Below are 27,607 nucleotides of genomic sequence, written 5' to 3'. Positions count from 1 at the left end.
AAAGTGTTGATAAATGTAGCTCTGATTGAACCATGTTTAAAGTGTTGATAACTGTATCTCTGATTGAACCATGTTTAAAGTGTTGATAACTGTATCTCTGATTGAACCATGTTGTAAAGTGTTGATAACTAGCTCTGAGCCATGTTGTAAAGTGTTAATAACTGTATCTCTGATTGAACCATGTTGTAAAGTGTTGATAACTGTATCTCTGATTGAACCATGTTTAAAGTGTTGATAACTGTATCTCTGATTGAACCATGTTGTAAAGTGTTGATAACTGTAGCTCTGATTGAACCATGTTGTAAAGTGTTGATAACTGTATCTCTGATTGAACCATGTTGTAAAGTGTTGATAACTGTATCTCTGATTGAACCATGTTGTAAAGTATTGATAACTGTAGCTGTGATTGAACCATGTTGTAAAGTATTGATAACTGTAGCTGTGATTGAACCATGTTGTAAAATAACTGATACAAATAACTGATAACTGTAGCTGTCTAAAAAGTGATAATAGTTTATTTCCCCTACAGCCCCCAGGGCCTTGAGTATCTTCTAAATACTCCATTCCAGGTTTCCCCTACAGCCCCCAGGGCCTTGAGTATCTTCTAAATGCTCCATTCCAGGTTCCCCCAACAGCCAACAGGGCCGTGAGAATGTCTTGAATATTTAATTCATATTGAAGTATCTTGCAGCAACATGGTGACTCTACCTTTCTCTCTGATACAATTTGTGGTATTTCTGCCATACTGCTCACACCTGTCTAGCTACATCTACAGCTATACAGCTTGTCAACAACCGACAGTGAATATCACATTAATTTTATATGATCAGTGTTCTTGGGTCATTTCACATCATACGTTGTTACCAGTTGAAATATTTACTACAGCCTACTTGTTGTCACATTTATTTCACTATTCACATTTGTGCTCGTATGTGTTTTAGGACATTTTGACATGAAGTTAATGTCCATATCAGAACACTGGATGGAGCTAGATATCGCGAGATGACATGAAGTTAATGTCCATATCAGAACACTAGATGGAGCTAGATATCGCGAGATGACGTGAAGTTAATGTCCATATCAGAACACTAGATGGAGCTAGATATCGCGAGATGATATTCAACTAGAAGTACTGTAGGTGAAAGTGAAAGTAAAGTGTGAAACTCCACCACCCTTTTTTCTCCGTTATTTCTGGAACAGACGTAGTGTTACATTCTGTTCGTTGACAAATTAGCATTTCAACTGTTTTGGTTTATTTTTCTAAACTCCTAATAGTTTTATTGACCAGTTACAAACAGCTTTACCTTGTAGTCAGACTTGTTTTGTTAGTGAAATGAAGACCTTTCCGACCTCGGCGGTCTGGTGTTTTGGGATTCTGTTCATCAGTGTTTCATTGATAACGACAGGTAGGACACAACATTATTCCTTCATTATTTAGCCTGTAAGATATTTTATTATCTGAACATAATATTAACAAGAAAGAAACGGGGAGAATTCAAGTTCAGGCTCATAACCGAGTGCAGGAAATGTAGATGTCTTGTCGTCTGATCAGACGGGGCAGTTTGGGTGTGGTGCTGTAGGGTGTCTGTGGCAGACAACACTGTTTTCACGATACTTCGATAATGCAGTGACTTTTTCGTAGCAGGTTAGGATAATTAGTTTAATTATTTTAAGGTTAGGAAAAGGGTTAGCGAAAATGCTCTCCTAACTTGTTACGAAAATCTTAGCTGTATCGAAGTGGTGTGAAAATAGTGTGTCCCTCTGTGGTGAAAATTGTTAGGCAGAAAGAGGAAGTGTCGCCATGTTTATGACTAAAAAGAGTTTACCATCTGAGTTGAAGAGATACAAAGAATTCAGATCGTAAAACGTCTTCTCTTTGGTCATAAATATGGCTGAAGCCAAGGAAGAGTAGACTCACAAGGTCGAAATAATGAAGGTTAGATTTGGGAACAAAGGGTTATGTTAAGGTTAAGTATAATTTAGTGAGTGTATAGATTAGGGTAATGCCTATAGAGATAGGTCTTTATATCAGTACCATTATAGATTAGGGTAATGACTATAGAGATAGGTCTTTATATCAGTACCATTATAGATTAGGGTAATGACTACAGATAAGGGTCTTTATATCAGTGCCATTATAGATTAGGGTAATGACTATAGAGATAGGTCTTTATAGCTGTACCATTGTAGATTAGGGTAATGACTATGGAGATAGAGGATTAATCTTTATATCAGTACCATTATATTGTCTGGTCAACTGTAAAACATACAGAATGCTGCAGGGTACTGACCAAGACCAGACAGAGAACACATTACACCAGTTTTAACGTATAAGCACCAGTTGCCTACGGAGGTAAAAACAGATTCATTTTGGATATTCGACAGATATTCGCCTATTGCTTTCCTTCCTCCACCAACAGCAGTTAGGGACCGTCAACATAGTGACAAATCACATTTTTCTAATTTCAATAGCTATTTAACCATTACTCCTAAAACTTCCAATACTGGTTCTAGCTAACCCGATGGCTTAGACACACATATCGCACTATTTTAAATAATTAATTTACACTTTTGAATTGACTTTACACATTGCACACACATTGCACATCCTTTAGTTTGTCTATTTTCATCTACACAATTTCACATTTTAAATGTTTTTCAAAATTCAATATTTCCTTGGTAATGTGACCTACAGACCTCAAACAAGGTTCAGAATGTCTACTGACTAACCTTATATATTGCACAGCCTTTAGTTTGCCCATTTTAATCTCACACGATTTTACAACTTTCACATTTCAATAGCTCCTTGGTCATGTCACCTACTGACTTCAAACAAGCAAATGATTGAAATTATTTATTCTGTTGCTTCTTCCGACACCCGGTTGATGGTGCCGCTAGATAGACCAGACCCCTCGTGAGACATGGCACGAAGCCTCCAACGAGGGCCTCATCACTGGAGGCTTCATGCCGTGGATAATCATGGGAGGCTTCGTGCTATGCTTCATCAATGGAGGGAAGAGACATATGGACAGCCTGGTACGTTGAGCTGCCACATGGCTCACCAGGCACCGGATACACTGGGCCGTGGAGGCACACTGGAGCACAATCCGTCCTGGCTGGATGCTCACCCGGCAGATGCGGGTAGCTGGGATAAGAACGCTTACTGGAGACACCGTGCGCTCCACCGCACGGTGCCTGACCAGTACGACGCCCGCCACGGTAAGCACGGGGAGTTGGCTCAGGTCTCCAACCTGACTCTGCCACACTCCCTGTGTGCTGCCCCCCCTCTCTAACCGTGTTCCCTCATAACGCTGCCTCTCCGCCTTAGCTGCCTCCAGTTCCTCCAGTGGACGGCGAGGTCCTTTCCAACCCAGGATCTCTACCCATGTCCAGGTGTCCTGAACTGCTGTTCCTCCTTCTTACCACGCTGCTTGGTCCTTTGGTGGTGTGTAGTTCTGTAACTTCATTGCATGAAGAAGGAGTGGACCAAAGCGCAGCGTGGTAATTCATTTAAACTGAACACTGAGACAAAATAACAAAATGGAACGAAACAAAACAGTTCTGTGTTCTGTGCAAACACAAAACAGAAAACAAATAATTACCCACAAAACACAGGTGGGAAAAGGTAAGTGTGGTTCCCAATCAGAGACAACGATAGACAGCTGTCCCTGATTGAGAACCACCCTCGGCCAAAACAAAGAAATACAAAACATTGAAAAATGAACATAGAATGCCCACCCAAATCACACCCTGACCAAACCAAAATACAGACATAAAAAGCTCTCTAAGGGCGTGACAGTCTGGGATGAGGGGTCTGGGACAATGTACAGTCTGGGATGAGGGGTCTGGGACAATGTACTCTCTGGGATGAGGGGTCTGGGACAATGTACAGTCTGGGATGAGGGGTCTGGGACAATGTACTCTCTGGGATGAGGGGTCTGGGACAATGTACAGTCTGGGATGAGGGGTCTGGGACAATGTACAGTCTGGGATGAGGGGTCTGGGACAATGTACAGTCTGGGATGAGGGGTCTGGGACAATACACCCCTGTTTGACATGCTTAAAATTATAGTGTAGCGCTTTGCGGGCTGTATGGAAGCGGGACAAAATGTATTGACAACCCAAATCACTGGCGGGCCTTGTGTTTGACACATGATCTACACTGATTGAAGTGGATTTAATAAGTGGCATCAATAAGGGATCATATCTTTCACCTGGATTCACCTGGTCAGTCTGTGATGAAAAGAGCAGGTGTTCATAATGTTTTGTATACTCAGTGTTTAGTTGCTAATGACAGCCTGCAGTACCCCGGTTGGCCTTCAACTTGAGTTACTTAATGAGAGGGGGCAGCACTGAGCTAGCCTGCAACGTCACTTCCTTGAGTGGCTCAAACTGTCTACATAAATCTCCCACATGAGACACCACCTTAAATGACTATATTTAGCTTCAATGCTGTTGAGTCTTCACATAGGAATGAATGGTGTCATGTGATTGAGGTCTTTGTCCATTGATATGGCCAGAATCCATGGAACAACAGGAAGTTACCAGGTATCTTTAACTGTGTGTCGTTTGTTTTTCTCCAGGGTCGTCTGAGGTTCAGGTTGTTGGTTCGGCTGACCGAGTCGTTGCCTTAGCTGGTGATGACATCATTCTACCATGTTCCCTGAAACCCAGTGACAGTGCTGAGGACATGACAGTGCAGTGGACAAGATTGAACCTGAAAGCAACAGCAATCGTCCATCTTTACCATGAAGGTCGAGTCTCCTATGTGGATCAGCATCCATCCTACAGGGGAAGGACATCAATGTTTCATGAAGAACTGAAGAACGGCAACGTCTCCTTAAAGCTGACCAGAGTTACTCTCTCTGATGCTGGAAGCTACAGGTGCTTCATTCCAACACTGATGAAGGAAACCACCGTTCAACTCCTTGTTGGTGAGTCATGAATACTGGACATGTGATCAGAGGTTGTTTTAGTAAATCTCGCTGGGTTTTTTTTTGCACAAAAATAATCTTAATGTTGATAGCCAATTATGGAAAATAAGAAACAGGATTTTAAATATATATATATAATATATATTTTGATGGCTATATATAATACAAATGGAGGTGAGGGCGATGGAAATGCATTTGGCAGTTGATCTACTTCTGTTCTGTAAATGGTGCAAATGTGTGCTCTTTTCAAAGGATGGATCCCAGTCGGTTATGGGATACAGGGGGTCGAGGGTGGTCTGCCGGGCATTGGGATGACAAACCAACTCGGGATGAGGAGGGCTTTTAGCGGGTGGAATAGTGGGGACCAATTGGAGGTCTACTTAGTAGCAATTCAAAGATCATGGTACAGCTATATAGACACTCAATCATCATGTTACTTTTTAATGGTATGTTTACAAACATATATTTTGATAAATAGAATTGAAAGTTGTGTCTCATTATGGTAAGTGGTGAAATAAGTATAGCCAGGTATAATTGTAATGGCTTAGCAGATAATTAGAAAAGACGATCAGTATTTACCTGGCTAAAAAAAAAAGGGATATAATATCTATTGTCTACAGGAAACTCATTCAACAATTTTAGATGAAGTTTTGTGGAAAAAGGACTGGGGGGGGATATATTTCTCCCATGGGCAAAGACGGGTTGATGGTGGGGTGGGTAGCTTAGTGGTTAGAGCAGTGGACTAGTAACCGAAAGGTTGCAAAATCGAATCCCCGAGCTGACAAGGTATAAATCTGTCGTTCTGCCCCTGAACAGGCAGTTAACCCCACTGTTCCCCGGTAGGCCGTCATTGAAAAAAATAATTTGTTCTTAACTGACTTGCCTAATTAAATAAAGGTAATAATAGCAAACATATATATGCTACATCGTTCAAAACACATTAAACAACGTCTTTGCTCGCTTTGAGGACAATACAGTGCCACCGACAGTCATAACTGACTTGACAAGTTAAATAAAGATGAAATAATAAATAAAAAATGTTTTTATTTTACAGAAATGTCCAAATGTGCAAATTGTCCAAACAGATCCTCAAGGTAGATGGATGATTTTAAATATGTTATTGGACAATAAACAGATATGGCTTATTAACCTATACAGTCCAAATAATGATGATCCAAGCTTCTGTGAAAATATATATAAGAATTTATCAACTCTACAAGCAACACTAGACTCTATTATTATGGTGGGAGATTTTAATACGGTCTTAAATACCTCTATGGACCAGAAAGGAAATCACACTACAAACTATCACCCTCAGGCACTTAAGGAAATCACACTACAAACTATCACCCTCAGGCTCTTAAGGAAATCACACTACAAACTATCACCCTCACGCTCTTAAGGAAATCACACTACAAACTATCACCCTCAGGCACTTAAGGAAATCACACTACAAACTATCACCCTGAGGCTCTTAAGGAAATCACACTACAAACTATCACCCTCACGCTCTTAAGGAAATCACACTACAAACTATCACCCTCAGGCACTTAAGGAAATCACACTACAAACTATCACCCTCAGGCTCTTAAGGAAATCACACTACAAACTATCACCCTCAGGCACTTAAGGAAATCACACTACAAACTATCACCCTCAGGCACTTAAGGAAATCACACTACAAACTATCACCCTCAGGCACTTAAGGAAATCACACTACAAACTATCACCCTCAGGCACTTAAGGAAATCACACTACAAACTATCACCCTCTGGCACTTAAGGAAATCACACTACAAACTATCACCCTCAGGCACTTAAGGAAATCACACTACAAACTATCACCCTCAGGCACTTAAGGAAATCACACTACAAACTATCACCCTCAGGCACTTAAGGAAATCACACTACAAACTATCACCCTCGGGCACTTAAGGAAATCACACTACAAACTATCACCCTCAGGCTCTTAAGGAAATCACACTACAAACTATCACCCTCAGGCACTTAAGGAAATCACACTACAAACTATCACCCTCATGCTCTTAAGGAAATCACACTACAAACTATCACCCTCAGGCACTTAAGGAAATCACACTACAAACTATCACCCTCAGGCACTTAAGGAAATCACACTACAAACTATCACCCTCAGGCACTTAAGGAAATCACACTACAAACTATCACCCTCATGCTCTTAAGGAAATCATGAATGTCATGGATATATTGGAATTAGTGGATATATGGGGACTTAAATACCCTACTGGATATACATGGCAGAGGCTTAATCATCTTGACTACTTTCTACTTTCTACTTTCTCTGGCACCAAAAGTTTAGAAAGTGTTGATGGGGGACAGAATGCAGTCGAATCATCACATAATTGGCATATATATATTACTCTTACAGAATTTCCACGTGGGCGAGGATATTGGACATTTAATCAAAGCCTACTAGATGATAAATTGTTTAGAAAATAGGACAGAAGAATTTATAACTGACTTTTTCAAACATAACATAGGTACAGCAGATCCCCTTAGTGTATAGGACACTTTTAAATGTGCCTTTAGAGGCCCTGCAATTCAGTAGTCATCTATAAAACTAAAGACATTTCGGTCAATAGAGTCCATATGAACAAAGGGAATTGAAGGACTAACAGTTAGACAGCATTAAAACATAAAGCAATACAAACTACAGAGGCTCAGAATAAGTTAGAGGAAAAACACTTATTCAAGAAAGATCCAATATATTATAAAAAATAAAGCCAACTGGATGGAAGATGGGGAAAAATGCTAAATGCTTGGAGCATTGAATTTAAAAAGTATTGTCAGGTATTATTCATCCCTAATCAGACAGGTTTTTAACATGGACGATACATTGGAGATAATATAAGTACTGGAAACAATAGAACACTATGAAATATCGGGGACACCAGGCCTGGTTTTCATAGCTGATTTAGAAAAGGCTTTTGATAAAGTACAACTGGAGTTTATATTTAAATGCTTGGAATATTTCAATTTTGGGGAATCTCTTATAAAATGGGTTAAGGTTATGTATAGTAACACTAGGTGTAAAATAGTAAATAATGGCTACATCTTAGAAAGGTTTAAACTATCTAGAGGAGTAAAACAAGGTTGTCCACTATCGACATATCATCATTTCTTCCTCTGTTATAGGTCATGTATTCAGCTGGTCTTCCTCCCTCATCATTCCTTCCTCTGTTATAGGTCATGTATTCAGCTGGTCTTCCTCCCTCATCATGTATTCAGCTGGTCTTCCTCCCTCATCATTCCTTCCTCTGTTATAGATCATGTATTCAGCTGGTCTTCCTCCCTCATCATTCCTTCCTCTGTTATAGGTCATGTATTCAGCTGGTCTTCCTCCCTCATCATTCCTTCCTCTGTTATAGATCATGTATTCAGCTGGTCGTCCTCCCTCATCATTCCTTCCTCTTTTGTAGATCATGTATTCAGCTGGTCTTCCTCCCTCATCATTCCTTCCTCTGTTATAGGTCATGTATTCAGCTGGTCTTCCTCCCTCATCATTCCTTCCTCTGTTATAGATAATGTATTCAGCTGGTCTTCCTCCCTCATCATGTATTCAGCTGGTCTTCCTCCCTCATCATTCCTTCCTCTGTTATAGATCATGTATTCAGCTGGTCTTCCTCCCTCATCATGTATTCAGCTGGTCTTCCTCCCTCATCATGTATTCAGCTGGTCTTCCTCCCTCATCATGTATTCAGCTGGTCTTCCTCCCTCATCATGTATTCAGCTGGTCTTCCTCCCTCATCATTCCTTCCTCTGTTATAGATCATGTATTCAGCTGGTCTTCCTCCCTCATCATGGATTCAGCTGGTCTTCCTCCCTCCTCATGTATTCAGCTGGTCTTCCGCCCTCATCAGTCCTTCCTCTGTTAGAGATCATGTATTCAGCTGGTCTTCCTCCCTCATCATGGATTCAGCTGGTCTTCCTCCCTCCTCATGTATTCAGCTGGTCTTCCGCCCTCATCAGTCCTTCCTCTGTTAGAGATCATGTATTCAGCTGGTCTTCCTCCCTCATCATGTATTCAGCTGGTCTTCCTCCCTCATGTATTCAGCTGGTCTTCCTCCTCATCATTCCTTCCTCTGTTATAGATCATGTATTCAGCTGGTCTTCCTCCCTCATCATGTATTCAGCTGGTCTTCCTCCCTCCTCATGTATTCAGCTGGTCTTCCTCCCTCATCATTCCTTCCTCTGTTATAGATCATGTATTCAGCTGGTCTTCCTCCCTCATCATTCCTTCCTCTGTTATAGGTCATGTATTCAGCTGGTCTTCCTCCCTCATCATTCCTTCCTCTGTTATAGATCATGTATTCAGCTGGTCGTCCTCCCTCATCATTCCTTCCTCTTTTGTAGATCATGTATTCAGCTGGTCTTCCTCCCTCATCATTCCTTCCTCTGTTATAGGTCATGTATTCAGCTGGTCTTCCTCCCTCATCATTCCTTCCTCTGTTATAGATAATGTATTCAGCTGGTCTTCCTCCCTCATCATGTATTCAGCTGGTCTTCCTCCCTCATCATTCCTTCCTCTGTTATAGATCATGTATTCAGCTGGTCTTCCTCCCTCATCATGTATTCAGCTGGTCTTCCTCCCTCATCATGTATTCAGCTGGTCTTCCTCCCTCATCATGTATTCAGCTGGTCTTCCTCCCTCATCATGTATTCAGCTGGTCTTCCTCCCTCATCATTCCTTCCTCTGTTATAGATCATGTATTCAGCTGGTCTTCCTCCCTCATCATGGATTCAGCTGGTCTTCCTCCCTCCTCATGTATTCAGCTGGTCTTCCGCCCTCATCAGTCCTTCCTCTGTTAGAGATCATGTATTCAGCTGGTCTTCCTCCCTCATCATGTATTCAGCTGGTCTTCCTCCCTCATGTATTCAGCTGGTCTTCCTCCTCATCATTCCTTCCTCTGTTATAGATCATGTATTCAGCTGGTCTTCCTCCCTCATCATGTATTCAGCTGGTCTTCCTCCCTCCTCATGTATTCAGCTGGTCTTCCTCCTCATCATTCCTTCCTCCCTCATCATGTATTCAGCTGGTCTTCCTCCTCATCATTCCTTCCTCCCTCATCATGTATTCAACTGGTCTTCCTCCCTCATCATTCCTTCCTCTGTTGGAGATCATGTATTCAGCTGGTCTTCCTCCCTCATCATGTATTCAGCTGGTCTTCCTCCCTTATCATTCCTTCCTCTGTTAGAGATCATGTATTCAGCTGGTCTTCCTCCCTCATCATGTATTCAGCTGGTCTTCCTCCCTCATCATGTATTCAGCTGGTCTTCCTCCCTCATCATGTATTCAGCTGGTCTTCCTCCCTCATCATTCCTTCCTCTGTTATAGATCATGTATTCAGCAGTCCCAATATTCCTAGGTGCTGTATCTGTATCTCAGCCAGTGATCTCTGTTGTATCTTGTATCTGTGTAGGTGCTGTATCTCAGCCAGTGATCTCTGTTTTATCTTGTATCTGTGTAGGTGCTGTATCTCAGCCAGTGATCTCTGTTTTATCTTGTATCTGTGTAGGTGCTGTATCTCAGCCAGTGATCTCTGTTTTATCTTGTATCTGTGTAGGTGCTGTATCTCAGCCAGTGATCTCTGTTTTATCTTGTATCTGTGTAGGTGCTGTATCTCAGCCAGTGATCTCTGTTTTATCTTGTATCTGTAGGTGTTGTATCTCAGCCAGTGATCTCCGTTTTATCTTGTATCTGTGTAGGTGCTGTATCTCAGCCAGTGATCTCTGTTTTATCTTGTATCTGTATCTGTATCTCAGCCAGTGATCTCTGTTTTATCTTGTATCTGTGTAGGTGCTGTATCTCAGCCAGTGATCTCTATTGATGGAACTAAAGACTGGGGGGTGGTCCTGAAGTGTGAGTCTGGAGGCTGGTTTCCTGAACCTGAGATGGAGTGGCTGGACAGTTCTGGAACCATCCTACCTGCTGATGGACCTCTAGAGAGACACAGAGACTCAGAGGGCCGCTACACTGTGAGACGACATGTCACCGTGGACCAGACTGACACCAACAGGTTCACCTGTAGAGTTCACCAGACGGAGATTAATCACCTGAAGGAGACAGAGATTCATGTCCCAGGTGAGGTCTTCATTGGTTAACCCAAATACCTGAGACCTCTAGTTAGTTAGACTAGTTAGTGGAGGACGGTTTCCTAGGGTGTGACCTTATTGGTCTGTTCAGTAGTATTTATAAATGATGCTTTACTTCCTGTACAGGACATATGTAGTGTTGTAATGGTTTGACATGGCTTCTCTGTTTCAGATGAGGTGTTTCCTAAATCACACGTAGGGTTGATTATTGGTCTAATAGCAGCAGCTGTTGTCGTTCTTGCAGCTTCTATTTGTGTCTACATGTGTTGGAGAAAACATACAGGTGAGTTTAACCTTGACCTCTGACTGGTCCTTGATCTCTGACTGGTCCTTGATCTCTGACTGGTCCTTGATCTCTGACTGGTCCTTGATGTCTAGGATTGACCCATATACTCTCCATTAGACTCTATTCATTTATACCAGGTTACCTTCAGACCAGTCCTGTATTAGATCAGGATATAACTAGGAATGACCCATATACTGTCCATTAGACTCTATTCATTTATACCAGGTTACCTTCAGACCAGTCCTGTATTAGATCAGGATATAACTAGGAATGACCCATATACTGTCCATTAGACTCTATTCATTTATACCAGGTTACCTTCAGACCAGTCCTGTATTAGATCAGGATATAACTAGGAATGACCCATATACTGTCCATTAGACTCTATTCATTTATACCAGGTTACCTTCAGACCAGTCCTGTATTAGATCAGGATATAACTAGGAATGACCCATATACTGTCCATTAGACTCTATTCATTTATACAAGGTTACCTTCAGACCAGTCCTGTATTAGATCAGGATATAACTAGGAATGACCCATATACTGTCCATTAGACTCTATTCATTTATACCAGGTTACCTTCAGACCAGTCCTGTATTAGATCAGGATATAACTAGGAATGACCCATATACTGTCCATTAGACTCTATTCATGTATACCAGGTTACCTTCACACCAGTCTGTATAAATCACAGACCTGTCTGTCTGTCTATGTTACTGTCTGTCTGTCTGTCTGTCTGTCTGTCTAGAGGAACCAGGCTCTGAGGGGTGACCAGTCCTCTACTGGCTGTACTGGGTAGAGAGGAATCAGGCTCTGAGGGGTGACCAATCCTCTACTGTCTGTACTGGGTAGAGAGGAACCAGGTTCTGAGGGGTGACCAGTCCTCTACTGGCTGTACTGGGTAGACCAGAGGAACCAGGCTCTGAGGGGTGACCAGTCCTCTACTGTCTGTACTGGGTAGACCAGAGGAACCAGGCTCTGAGGGGTGACCAGTCCTCTACTGGCTGTACTGGGTAGAGAGGAACCAGGTTCTGAGGGGTGACCAGTCCTCTACTGGCTGAACTGGGTAGAGAGGAACCAGGCTCTGAGGGGTGACCAGTCCTCTACTGGCTGTACTGGGTAGACCAGAGGAACCAGGCTCTGAGGGGTGACCAGTCCTCTACTGTCTGTACTGGGTAGACCAGAGGAACCAGGCTCTGAGGGGTGACCAGTCCTCTACTGGCTGTACTGGGTAGACCAGAGGAACCAGGCTCTGAGGGGTGACCAGTCCTCTACTGGCTGTACTGGGTAGAGAGGAACCAGGTTCTGAGGGGTGACCAGTCCTCTACTGGCTGTACTGGGTAGAGAGGAACCAGGCTCTGAGGGGTGACCAGTCCTCTACTGGCTGTACTGGGTAGACCAGAGGAACCAGGCTCTGAGGGGTGACCAGTCCTCTACTGTCTGTACTGGGTAGACCAGAGGAACCAGGCTCTGAGGGGTGACCAGTCCTCTACTGGCTGTACTGGGTAGAGAGGAACCAGGCTCTGAGGGGTGACCAGTCCTCTACTGGCTGTACTGGGTAGACCAGAGGAACCAGGCTCTGAGGGGTGACCAGTCCTCTACTGGCTGTACTGGGTAGACCAGAGGAACCAGGTTCTGAGGGGTGACCAGTCCTCTACTGGCTGTAGTGGGTAGACCAGAGGAACCAGGCTCTGAGGGGTGACCAGTCCTCTACTGGCTGTACTGGGTAGAGAGGAACCAGGCTCTGAGGGGTGACCAGTCCTCTACTGGCTGTACTGGGTAGAGAGGAACCAGGCTCTGAGGGGTGACCAGTCCTCTACTGGCTGTATTGGGTAGACCAGAGGAACCAGGCTCTGAGGGGTGACCAGTCCTCTACTGGCTGGACTGGGTAGACCAGAGGAACCAGGCTCTGAGGGGTGACCAGTCCTCTACTGGCTGTACTGGGTAGAGAGGAACCAGGCTCTGAGGGGTGACCAGTCCTCTACTGGCTGTACTGGGTAGAGAGGAACCAGGCTCTGAGGGGTGACCAGTCCTCTACTGACTGTACTGGGTAGAGAGGAACCAGGCTCTGAGGGGTGACCAGTCCTCTACTGACTGTACTGGGTAGAGAGGAACCAGGCTCTGAGGGGTGACCAGTCCTCTACTGTCTGTACTGGGTAGAGATGAACCAGGCTCTGAGGGGTGACCAGTCCTCTACTGGCTGTACTGGGTATAGAGGAACCAGGTTCTGAGGGGTGACCAGTCCTCTACTGACTGTACTGGGTAGAGAGGAACCAGGCTCTGAGGGGTGACCAGTACTCTACTGGCTGTACTGGGTAGACCAGAGGAACCATGCTCTGAGGGCCCTTCATGTTCTAGTACCCATAATACATCATGTTTTATCTACTGTCTACAGAGGAGGTCAGAATAGAGAGGATGTAGTCTGTCTTCATGTTCTAGTACCCATAATACATCATGTTTTATCTACTGTCTACAGAGGAGGTCAGAATAGAGAGGATGTAGTCTGTCTTCATTTTCTAGTACCCATAATACATCATGTTTTATCTTCTCTGTCTTCTGTTTACAGAGGAGCTCAGAAAAGAGAACGGTAAGTGTGAAAGTCTGTGTGCACAACTGCATGTATTTCATTGATTTAAGTGAAAACTATGTTCCTGTCTGTCTGTCTGTCTGTCTGTCTGTCTGTCTGTCTGTCTGTCTGTCTGTCTGTCTGTCTGTCTGTCTGGCTCACTGGCTGTGTTCCTGTCTGTCTGTCTGTTTGTGTTTCTGTCTGTCTGTCTGTCTGTCTGTCTGTGTTCCTGTCTGTTTTTCTGTCTGTGTTCCTGTCTGTCTGTGTTCCTGTCTGTCTGTTACTGTCTGTCTGTCTGGGTAGAGGAACCAGGCTCTGAGGGGTGACCAGTCCTCTACTGGCTGTACTGGGTAGAGAGGAACCAGGCTCTGAGTGTGACCAGTCCTCTACTGGCTGTACTGGGTAGAGAGGAACCAGGCTCTGAGGGGTGACCAGTCCTCTACTGGCTGTACTGGGTAGAGAGGAACCAGGCTCTGAGGGGTGACCAGTCCTCTACTGACTGTACTGGGTAGACCATAGGAACCAGGCTCTGAGGGGTGACCAGTCCTCTACTGGCTGTACTGGGTAGAGAGGAACCAGGTTCTGAGGGGTGACCAGTCCTCTACTGGCTGTACTGGGTAAAGAGGAACCAGGTTCTGAGAGGTGACCAGTCCTCTACTGACTGTACTGGGTAGACCATAGGAACCAGGCTCTGAGGGGTGACCAGTCCTCTACTGGCTGTACTGGGTAAAGAGGAACCAGGTTCTGAGGGGTGACCAGTCCTCTACTGACTGTACTGGGTAGACCATAGGAACCAGGCTCTGAGGGGTGACCAGTCCTCTACTGGCTGTACTGGGTAGACCAGAGGAACCAGGCTCTGAGGGGTGACCAGTCCTCTACTGGCTCTACTGGGTAGAGAGGAACCAGGCTCTGAGGAGTGACCAGTCCTCTACTGGCTGTACTGGATAGAGAGGAACCAGGCTCTGAGGGGTGACCAGTCCTCTACTGACTGTACTGGATAGAGAGGAACCAGGCTCTGAGGGGTGGCTAGTCCTCTACTGGCTGTACTGGGTAGAGAGGAACCAGGCTCTGAGGGGTGACCAGTCCTCTACTGGCTGTACTGGGTAGAGAGGAACCAGGCTCTGAGGGGTGACCAGTCCTCTACTGACTGTACTGGGTAGACCATAGGAACCAGGCTCTGAGGGGTGACCAGTCCTCTACTGGCTGTACTGGGTAGAGAGGAACCAGGTTCTGAGGGGTGACCAGTCCTCTACTGGCTGTACTGGGTAAAGAGGAACCAGGTTCTGAGAGGTGACCAGTCCTCTACTGACTGTACTGGGTAGACCATAGGAACCAGGCTCTGAGGGGTGACCAGTCCTCTACTGGCTGTACTGGGTAAAGAGGAACCAGGTTCTGAGGGGTGACCAGTCCTCTACTGACTGTACTGGGTAGACCATAGGAACCAGGCTCTGAGGGGTGACCAGTCCTCTACTGGCTGTACTGGGTAGACCAGAGGAACCAGGCTCTGAGGGGTGACCAGTCCTCTACTGGCTCTACTGGGTAGAGAGGAACCAGGCTCTGAGGGGTGACCAGTCCTCTACTGGCTGTACTGGATAGAGAGGAACCAGGCTCTGAGGGGTGGCTAGTCCTCTACTGGCTGTACTGGGTAGAGAGGAACCAGGCTCTGAGGGGTGACCAGTCCTCTACTGGCTGTACTGGGTAGAGAGGAACCAGGCTCTGAGGGGTGACCAGTCCTCTACTGGCTGTACTGGGTAGACCAGAGGAACCAGGCTCTGAGGGGTGACCAGTCCTCTACTGTCTGTACTGGGTAGACCAGAGGAACCAGGCTCTGAGGGGTGACCAGTCCTCTACTGGCTGTACTGGGTAGAGAGGAACCAGGCTCTGAGGGGTGACCAGTACTCTACTGGCTGTACTGGGTAGACCAGAGGAACCAGGCTCTGAGAGGCCCTTCATGTTCTAGTACCCATAATACATCATGTTTTATCTACTGTCTACAGAGGATGTCAGAATAGAGAGGATGTAGTCTGTCTTCATGTTCTAGTACCCATAATACATCATGTTTTATATACTGTCTACAGAGGAGGTCAGAATAGATAGGATGTAGCCTGTCTTCATGTTCTAGTACCCATAATACATCATGTTTTATCTACTGTCTACAGAGGAGGTCAGAATAGAGAGGATGTAGTCTGTCTTCATTTTCTAGTACCCATAATACATCATGTTTTATCTTCTCTGTCTTCTGTTTACAGAGGAGCTCAGAAAACAGAACGGTAAGTTGTGTGAAAGTCTGTGTGCACAACTGCATGTATTTCATTGATTTAAGTGAAAACTATGTTCCTGTCTGTCTGTCTGTCTGTCTGTCTGTTACTGTCTGTCTGTCTGGGTAGAGGAACCAGGCTCTGAGGGGTGACCAGTCCTCTACTGGCTGTACTGGGTATAGAAGAACCAGGCTCTGAGGGGTGACCAGTCCTCTTCTGGCTGTACTGGGTAGACCAGAGGAACCAGGCTCTGAGGGGTGACCAGTCCTCTACTGGCTGTACTGGGTATAGAGGAACCAGGCTCTGAGGGGTGACCAGTCCTCTTCTGGCTGTACTGGGTAGACCAGAGGAACCAGGCTCTGAGGGGTGACCAGTCCTCTACTCGCTGTACTGGGTAGATCAGAGGAACCAGGCTCTGAGGGGTGACCAGTCCTCTACTGGCTGTACTGGGTAGAGAGGAACCAGGCTCTGAGGGGTGACCAGTCCTCTACTGGCTGTACTGGGTAGAGAGGAAACAGGCTCTGAGGGGTGACCAGTCCTCTACTGGCTGTACTGGGTAGAGAGGAACCAGGCTCTGAGGGGTTGCCAGTCCTCTACTGGCTGTACTGGGTAGAGAGGAACCAGGTTCTGAGGGGTGACCAGTCCTCTACTGGCTGTACTGGGTAGAGAGGAACCAGGCTCTGAGGGGTGACCAGTCCTCTACTGGCTGTACTGGGTAGACCAGAGGAACCAGGCTCTGAGGGGTGACCAGTTCTCTACTGGCTGTACTGGGTAGAGAGGAACCAGGCTCTGAGGGGTGACCAGTCCTCTACTGGCTGTACTGGGTAGATCAGAGGAACCAGGCTCTGAGGGGTGACCAGTCCTCTACTGGCTGTACTGGGTAGACCAGAGGAACCAGGCTCTGAGGGGTGACCAGTTCTCTACTGGCTGTACTGGGTAGAGAGGAACCAGGTTCTGAGGGGTGACCAGTCCTCTACTGGCTGTACTGGGTAGACCAGAGGAACCAGGCTCTGAGGGCTGACCAGTCCTCTACTGGCTGTACTGGGTAGAGAGGAACCAGGCTCTGAGGAGTGACCAGTCCTCTACTGGCTGTACTGGATAGAGAGGAACCAGGCTCTGAGGGGTGGCTAGTCCTCTACTGACTGTACTGGATAGAGAGGAACCAGGCTCTGAGGGGTGACCAGTCCTCTACTGGCTGTACTGGGTAAAGAGGAACCAGGCTCTGAGGGGTGACCAGTCCTCTACTGGCTGTACTGGGTAGACCAGAGGAACCAGGCTCTGAGGGGTGACCAGTCCTCTACTGGCTGTACTGGGTAGAGAGGAACCAGGCTCTGAGGGGTGACCAGTCCTCTACTGGCTGTACTGGGTAAAGAGGAACCAGGCTCTGAGAGGCCCTTCATGTTCCTGGTTTCTGGTTCATCTAATACATCATGTTTTATCTTCTGTCTACAGAGGAGGTCAGAATAGAGAGGATGTAGTCTGTCTTCATGTTCTAGTACCCATAATACATCATGTTTTATCTACTGTCTATAGAGGAGGTCAGAATAGAGAGGATGTAGTCTGTCTTCATGTTCTAGTACCCATAATACATCATGTTGTATCTACTGTCTACAGAGGAGGTCAGAATAGAGAGGATGTCGTCTGTCTTCATGTTCTAGTACCCATAATACATCATGTTTTTTCTTCTGTCTACAGAGAAGCTGAAAAAAGACAACGGTAAGTTGTGTGTGAAAGTCTGTGTGCTTCAACAACTGCATTCATGTATTTCATTTATTTAAGTGAAAACACTTTCCTTAAAAAATATTTACGCTATATATTACACTGGTTAACTACACTATATATTACACTATATATTACACTGGTTAACTACACTATATATTACACTATATATTACACTGATTAACTACACAATATATTACACTGGTTAACTACACTATATATTACACTATATATTACACTGATTAACTACACTATATGTTACACTGGTTAACTACACTATATAGTACACTATATGTTACACTGATTAACTACACTATATATTACACTGATTAACTACACTATATATTACACTGGTTAACTACACTATATATTACACTATATATTACACTGATTAACTACACTATATATTACACTGATTAACTACACTATATATTACACTGATTAACTACACTATATATTACACTGATTAACTACACTATATATTACACTGGTTAACTACACTATATATTACACTGATTAACTACACTATATATTACACTGATTAACTACACTATATATTACACTGATTAACTACACTATATATTACACTGATTAACTACACTATATGTTACACTGATTATCTACACTATATATTACACTGATTAACTACACTATATATTGCACTGATTAACTACACTATATATTACCCTGATTAACTACACTATATATTACACTGATTAACTACACTATATATTACACTGGTTAACTACACTATATATTACACTATATATTACACTGATTATCTACACTATATATTACACTGATTAACTACACTATATATTACACTGATTAACTACACTATATATTACACTGGTTAACTACACTATATATTACACTGATTAACTACACTATATAGTACACTATATGTTACACTGATTAACTACACTATATATTACACTGATTAACTACACTATATATTACACTGGTTAACTACACTATATATTACACTGATTAACTACACTATATATTACACTGGTTAAATACACTATATTACACTGGTTAACTACACTTTATATTACACTGATTAACTACACTATATACACAAAGTATGTGGACAACTCTTTAAATCAGTAGATTCTATTTCAGCCACACCTGTTGCTGACAGGTGTATAAAATCAAGCACACAGCCATGCAATCTCCATAGACAAACATTGTTGGTCGAATGGCCTTACTGAAGAGCTCAGTGGCTTTCAACGTGGCACTGTCTTAGGATGCCACCTTTCCATCAAGTCAGTTTGTCAAGTTTCTGCCCTGCTAGAGCTGCCCCGGTCAAGTGTAAGTGCTGTTATTGTGGAGTGGAAACCTCTAGGAGAAAAAATGTCTCAGTCGTTTAGTGGTAGGCCACAGAATCTCACAGAATGGGACCGTCAAGTGTTGAAGGGTGTAAAAACCGTCTGTCCTCGGTTGCAACACTCACTACTGAGTTCCAAACTGCCTCTGGATGCAACATCAACACAATAACTGTTTGTCTGGAGCTTCATGAAATGGGTTTCCATGGCCGAGCAGCTGCACACAAGCCTAAGATCACCATGCTCAATGCCAAGCGTCTCCTGGAGTGATGTAAAGCTCACCGCCATTGGACTCTGGATGAATCACTACAACAACTGAAATCTACCATCAATGCCAAGCGTTGACTGAATTGGTGTAAAGCGTGATGAATCATTCTTCACCATCCGGCAGTCTTACTGAGGAATCTGAGTTTGGCGGATGCCAGGAAAACACTACCTGCCCCGATGCATAGTGTCAACTGTAAAGTTCGGTGGGGGAGGAATAATGGTCTGGGGCTGTTTTTCTTGGTTCAGGCCCCTTAGTTCCAGTGAAGGGAAATCTTAACATTACAACATACAATGACATTCTAAACAATATTCTGCTTCCAACTTTGTGGCAACAATTTGGGGGGACCCTTTCCTGTTTCAGTATGACAATGTCCCAGTGCAGATAGCGAGGTCCATACAGAAATGGTTTCTCTGTTTCAGTATGACAATGTGGACCTCACTTTGTGCACGGGGACATACAGAAATGGTTTGTTGAGATTGGTATGGAAGAACTTGACTGGCCTGCACAGAGCCCTGACCTCAACCCCATCAAACACATTTGGGATGAATTGGAGCGCCGACTGCGAGTCAGACCTAATCTCCCAGCATCAATTGATCAATCAAATGTATTTATGAAGCCATTTTTACATCAGCCGATGTCACAAAGTGCTGTACAGAAACCCAGCCTAAAACCCTGATGTTCATAGATGACCAGTATGGTCAAATAATAATAATAATCACAGTGGTTGTCGAGGGTGCAACAGGTCAGCACCTCAGGAGGAAATGTCAGTTTGCTTTTCATAGCCGATCATTCAGAGTATCTCTACCACTCCTGCTGTCTCTAGAGAGTTGAAACCAGCAGGTCTGGGACAGGTAGCACGTCCGGTGAACAGGTCAGGGTTCCATAGCCGTAGGCAGAACAGTTGAAACTGGAGCAGCAGCACAACCAGGTGGACTGGGGACAGCAAGGAGTCATCAGGCCAGATTGTCCTGAGGCATGGTCCTAGGGCTCAGGTCCTCTGAGAGAATAGAGAGAGGGAGACCTCACTAATGCTCTTGTGGCTGAATGGAAGTAAGTCCCCACAGCAATGTACCAACATCTAGTGGAAAGCCTTCCCAGAAGAGTGGAGGCTGTTATAGCAGCAATGTTCCAACATCTAGTGGAAAGCCTTCCCAGAAGAGTGGAGGCTGTTATAGCAGCAATGTTCCAACATCTAGTGGAAAGCCTTCCCAGAAGAGTGGAGGCTGTTATAGAAGCAAAGGGGGGAACCAACTCTCTATTAATGCCCATGATTTTGGAATGAGATGTTCAATGAGCAGGTGTCCACATACTTTTGATCATGTGGTGTATAAATATTAACATATATATAACATGAATATAACATGAATATAACATGATTCAATGATTATTTAATTATCACAGTAGTTGTTATCGATTTTATGAATAATGGTTAAACAATGTATACATTTAACTGTGTGTGTGTGTGTGTGTGTGTTCACGTGCGCCTGTGTCTGCATTGTCATGTTAAGGTTTGCTCACCAACGTGTGTTCTTGTCCTCAGGGGAAGATAATGATACCAACCAACCCTCCACCTCTCCAGGTGGTCAACAGGAAACACAGACTCCTTCCCAAAGTAATCAGTCTTTATGATTCTAATGTTTCTAGAATTAAGGCTCTGAGGGGTGACCAGTCCTCTACTGGCTGTACTGGGTAGACCAGAGGAACCAGGCTCTGAGGGGTGACCAGTCCTCTACTGACTGTACTGGGTATAGAGGAACCAGGCTCTGAGGGGTGACCAGTCCCCTACTGGCTGTACTGGGTAGAGAGGAACCAGGCTCTGAGGGGTGACCAGTCCTCTACTGGCTGTACTGGGTAGACCAGAGGAACCAGGCTCTGAGGGGTGACCAGTCCTCTACTGGCTGTACTGGGTAGAGAGGAAACAGGCTCTGAGGGGTGACCAGTCCTCTACTGGCTGTACTGGGTAGAGAGGAACCAGGCTCTGAGGGGTGACCAGTCCTCTACTGGCTGTTCTGGGTAAAGAGGAACCAGGCTCTGAGAGGCCCTTCATGTTCCTGGTTTCTGGTTCATCTAATACATCATGTTTTTTCTTCTGTCTACAGAGAAGCTGAAAAAAGACAACGGTAAGTTGTGTGTGTGAAATTCTGTGTGCTTCAACAACTGCATTCATGTATTTCATTTATTTAAGTGAAAACACTTTCCTTAAAAAATATTTACGCTATATATTACACTGATTAACTACACTATATGTTACACTATATATTACACTGGTTAACTACACTATATATTACACTGGTTACCTACACTATATATTACACTGGTTAACTACACTATATAGTACACTATATGTTACACTGATTAACTACACTATATATTACACTATATATTACACTGATTAACTACACTATATATTACACTATATATTACACTGATTAACTACACTATATAGTACACTATATGTTACACTGATTAACTACACTATATATTACACTGGTTAACTACACTATATATTACACTGGTTAACTACACTATATATTACACTGATTAACTACACTATATATTACACTGGTTAACTACACTATATATTACACTGGTTAACTACACTATATATTACACTGATTAACTACACTATATATTACACTGATTAACTACACTATATATTACACTGGTTAACTACACTATATATTAAACTGATTAACTACACTATATAGTACACTATATGTTACACTGATTAACTACACTATATATTACACTGATTAACTACACTATATATTACACTGGTTAACTACACTATATATTACACTGGTTAAATACACTATATATTACACTGATTAACTACACTATATATTACACTGGTTAACTACACTATATATTACACTGGTTAACTACACTATATGTTACACTGATTAACTACACTATATATTACACTGATTAACTACACTATATATTACACTATATATTACACTGATTAACTACACTATATAGTACACTATATGTTACACTGATTAACTACACTATATATTACACTGGTTAACTACACTATATATTACACTGGTTAACTACACTATATATTACACTGATTAACTACACTATATATTACACTGGTTAACTACACTATATATTACACTGGTTAACTACACTATATATTACACTGATTAACTACACTATATATTACACTGATTAACTACACTATATATTACACTGGTTAACTACACTATATATTAAACTGATTAACTACACTATATAGTACACTATATGTTACACTGATTAACTACACTATATATTACACTGATTAACTACACTATATATTACACTGGTTAACTACACTATATATTACACTGGTTAAATACACTATATATTACACTGGTTAACCTTTCTGATCTCCCCATCCCGGATCCGGGATCGTGAATACAGACTCAAGCTCATTACCATAACGCAACGTTAACTATTCATGAAAATCGCAAATGAAATGAAATAAATATGCTAGCTCTCAAGCTTAGCCTTTTGTTAACAACACTGTCATCTCAGATTTTCAAAATATGCTTCTCAACCATTGCAAAACAAGCATTTGTGTAACAGTATTGATGGCTAACGTAGCATTTAGCATTAGCATTCAGCTGGCAACATTTACACAAAAAAACAGAAAAGCATTCAAATAAAATCATTTACCTTTGAAGAACTTCAGATGTTTTCAATGAGGAGACTCTCAGATAGCAAATGTTCAGTTTTTCCTGAAAGATTATTTGTTTAGGACAAATCGCTCCGTTTTCTGTGTCACGTTTAGCTATGAAAAAACCCCTGTATCCAGGATTGTGTAAATCTATCAGCAAGCTCATTAGCATAACACAACGTTAACTATTCATGAAAATCGCAAATGAAATGAAATAAATATGCCATCTCTCAAGCTTAGCCTTTTGTAAACAACACTGTCATCTCAGATTTTCAAAATATGCTTCTCAACCATAGGAAAACAATCATTTGTGTAAAAGTAGCTAGCTAGCGTTAGCATTTAGCGTTAGCATTTAGCGTTAGCATCCAGCACGCAACATTTCAACAAAAACATAAAAGCCTTCAAATAAAATCATTTACCTTTGAAGAACTTCTGATGTTTTCAATGAGGATACTCTCAGTTAGATAGCAGATGCTCAGTTTTTCCAAAAAGATTCTTTGTGTATTAGAAATAGCTCCGTTTTATACATCACATTTGGCTACCAAAAAAAATCCGAAAATTCAGTCCTCAAAACGCAAACTTTTTTCCAAATTAACTCCATAATATCGACTGAAAACATGGCAAACGTTGTTTAGAATCAATCATCAAGGTGTTTTTCACATATCTCTTCATTGATACATCGTTCTTGGACACATGGTTTCTCCCCTATATCAAATGGAAAAGTACGAGCAGCTGGCAATTGCGCACCGAATTCCACGCAGGACACCAGGCGGACACTTGGAAAATGTAGTCTCTTATGGTCAATCTTCCAATGATATGCCTACAAATACGTCACAATGCTGCTAAGACCTTGGGCGAACGACAGAAAGTGTAGGCTCATTCCTTGCGCAATCACAGCCATATAAGGAGACAATGGAAAACAGAGCTTCAGAAATTCTGCTAATTCCTGGTTGATGCATCATCTTGGTTTCGCCTGTAGAATGAGTTCTGGGGCACTTACAGACAAAATCTTTGCAGATTCTGAAACTTCAGAGTGTTTTCTTTCCAAAACTGTCAAGAATATGCATAGTCGAGCATCTTTTCGTGACAAAATATCGCGCTTAAAACGGGAACGTTTTTTATCCAAAAATGAAATAGCGCCCCTAGAGATCTAACAGGTTAACTACACTATATATTACACTGGTTAACTACACTATATATTACACTGATCAACTACACTATATATTACACTGGTTAACTACACTATATAGTACACTATATATTACACTGGTTAACTACACTATATATTACACTGATCAACTACACTATATATTACACTGGTTAACTACACTATATAGTACACTATATGTTACACTGGTTAACTACACTATATATTACACTGATTAACTACACTATATATTACACTGATTAACTACACTATATATTACACTGATTAACTACACTATATATTACACTGGTTAACTAAACTATATAGTACACTATATGTTACACTGGTTAACTACACTATATATTACACTGGTTAACTACACTATATATTACACTGATTAACTACACTATATATTACACTGATTAACTACACTATATATACAAAGTATGTGGACAACTCTTTAAATCAGTAGATTCTATTTCAGCCACACCTGTTGCTGACAGGTGTATAAAATCAAGCACACAGCCATGCAATCTCCATAGACAAACATTGTTGGTCGAATGGCCTTACTGAAGAGCTCAGTGGCTTTCAACGTTGCACTGTCTTAGGATGCCACCTTTCCATCAAGTCAGTTTGTCAAGTTTCTGCCCTGCTAGAGCTGCCCCGGTCAAGTGTAAGTGCTGTTATTGTGGAGTGGAAACATCTAGGAGAAAAAATGTCTCAGTCGTTTAGTGGTAGGCCACAGAATCTCACAGAATGGGACCGCCAAGTGTTGAAGGGCGTAAAAACGGTCTGTCCTCGGTTGCAACCCTCACTACCGAGTTCCAAACTGCCTCTGGAAGGAACGGGTTTCCATGGCCGAGCAGCCTCACACAAACCTAAGATCACCATGCTCAATGCCAAGCGTCGACTGAATTGGTGTAAAGCTCACCGCCATTGGACTCTGGATGAATCACTACAACAACTGAAATCTACCATCAATGCCAAGCGTCGACTGAATTGGTGTAAAGCGTGATGAATCACTCTTCACCATCCGGCAGTCTTACTGAGGAATCTGAGTTTGGCGGATGCCAGGAAAACACTACCTGCCCCAATGCATAGTGTCAACTGTAAAGTTCGGTGGGGGAGGAATAATGGTCTGGGGCTGTTTTTCATGGTTCAGGCCCCTTAGTTCCAGTGAAGGGAAATCTTAACATTACAACATACAATGACATTCTAAACAATATTCTGCTTCCAACTTTGTGGCAACAGTTTGGGGGAGACCTTTTCCTGTTTCAGTATGACAATGTCCCAGTGCAGATAGCGAGGTCCATACAGAAATGGTTTCTCTGTTTCAGTATGACAATGTGGACCTCACTTTGTGCACGGGGACATACAGAAATGGTTTGTTGAGATTGGTATGGAAGAACTTGACTGGCCTGCACAGAGCCCTGACCTCAACCCCATCAAACACATTTGGGATGAATTGGAGCGCCGACTGCGAGTCAGACCTAATCTCCCAGCATCAATTGATCAATCAAATGTATTTATGAAGCCATTTTTACATCAGCCGATGTCACAAAGTGCTGTACAGAAACCCAGCCTAAAACCCTGATGTTCATAGATGACCAGTATGGTCAAATAATAATAATAATCACAGTGGTTGTCGAGGGTGCAACAGGTCAGCACCTCAGGAGGAAATGTCAGTTTGCTTTTCATAGCCGATCATTCAGAGTATCTCTACCACTCCTGCTGTCTCTAGAGAGTTGAAACCAGCAGGTCTGGGACAGGTAGCACGTCCGGTGAACAGGTCAGGGTTCCATAGCCGTAGGCAGAACAGTTGAAACTGGAGCAGCAGCACAACCAGGTGGACTGGGGACAGCAAGGAGTCATCAGGCCAGATTGTCCTGAGGCATGGTCCTAGGGCTCAGGTCCTCTGAGAGAATAGAGAGAGGGAGACCTCACTAATGCTCTTGTGGCTGAATGGAAGTAAGTCCCCACAGCAATGTACCAACATCTAGTGGAAAGCCTTCCCAGAAGAGTGGAGGCTGTTATAGCAGCAATGTTCCAACATCTAGTAGAAAGCCTTCCCAGAAGAGTGGAGGCTGTTATAGCAGCAATGTTCCAACATCTAGTGGAAAGCCTTCCCAGATGAGTGGAGGCTGTTATAGAAGCAAAGGGGGGAACCAACTCTCTATTAATGCCCATGATTTTGGAATGAGATGTTCAATGAGCAGGTGTCCACATACTTTTGATCATGTGGTGTATAAATATCATGATTCAATGATTATTTAATTATCACAGTAGTTGTTATCGATTTTATGAATAATGGTTAAACAATGTATACATTTAACTGTGTGTGTGTGTGTGTGTGTGTGTGTTCACGTGCGCCTGTGTCTGCATTGTCATGTTAAGGTTTGCTCACCAACGTGTGTTCTTGTCCTCAGGGGAAGATAATGATACCAACCAACCCTCCACCTCTCCAGGTGGTCAACAGGAAACACAGACTCCTTCCCAAAGTAATCAGTCTTTATGATTCTAATGTTTCTAGAATTAATTCTGAATGTTGTTGATTCATTCTAAATCCTCTTATCTTTAATAGAGTCTGAAGAGATGGAGATGGAGTCTGCTCCTGGTTCAGGGGGGAAGTCTGTTCCTGAGAAGAAGCCTTTACTGGGTTCAAAGAATGATGATCTGGAGAGGGGTGGAAGTTGAGTTTCTATAGACTTTAACGAGTTTAATGAGCGACAACAACTTTCTATAGAGCTGAGTTTATATAGAGACTGGAACAATAACTGACCTTACAAAGCTGAGTTTCTGAGTATATAACTGAGTTATATGAATCTTGGTAAGACAAAGTCATCTGATAAAGGTGTCAGTCAGTTCTCTATAATCCACTTTCAGTAGTTAGTTCCTTACTTGTTGAAGTTTCACTACCCATGTCTGTTATGGGTTTATATCCATTTCCTGGTTATTCTATATATATCAGGTATATCAACCAGACCACAGGACTAATGTCTCCTGTTAGACTCTCTTATGTCCAGTACCTGATCATCAGGTATATCAACCAGACCACAGGACTAATGTATCCTGGTAGAATCTGTTACAGACTCTCTTATGTCCAGTACCTGATCATCAGGTATATCAACCAGACCACAGGACTAATGTCTCCTGTTACAGACTCTCTTATGTCCAGTACCTGATCATCAGGTATATCAACCAGACCACAGGACTAATGTCTCCTGTTACAGACTCTCTTATGTCCAGTACCTGATCATCAGGTATATCAACCAGACCACAGGACTAATGTCTCCTGTTAGA

The 27,607-nt window shown here is 43.0% G+C and overlaps 1 protein-coding gene across 1 annotated transcript; it reads left to right on the top strand.

Moving 5' to 3' along the window:
• The first annotated feature begins 1,179 nt into the window (after positions 1-1,179).
• LOC139415765 (butyrophilin subfamily 1 member A1-like) lies at positions 1,180-11,074 on the top strand. Its single transcript, XM_071163848.1, has 3 exons — positions 1,180-1,406; positions 4,584-4,934; positions 10,770-11,074. The coding sequence occupies exons 1-3, from the start codon at positions 1,334-1,336 to the stop codon at positions 11,072-11,074; spliced, it is 729 nt and encodes a 242-aa protein (XP_071019949.1). The 5' UTR covers positions 1,180-1,333.
• The last annotated feature ends 16,533 nt before the right edge of the window (positions 11,075-27,607 follow it).

The sequence above is a fragment of the Oncorhynchus clarkii genome, chromosome 9 (assembly GCF_045791955.1).
Source record: "Oncorhynchus clarkii lewisi isolate Uvic-CL-2024 chromosome 9, UVic_Ocla_1.0, whole genome shotgun sequence".
NCBI classification, from domain to species: domain Eukaryota; kingdom Metazoa; phylum Chordata; class Actinopteri; order Salmoniformes; family Salmonidae; genus Oncorhynchus; species Oncorhynchus clarkii.
Note: the sequence above shows the minus strand (reverse complement) of the source record. Positions and strands in the feature narration are given on the sequence as shown.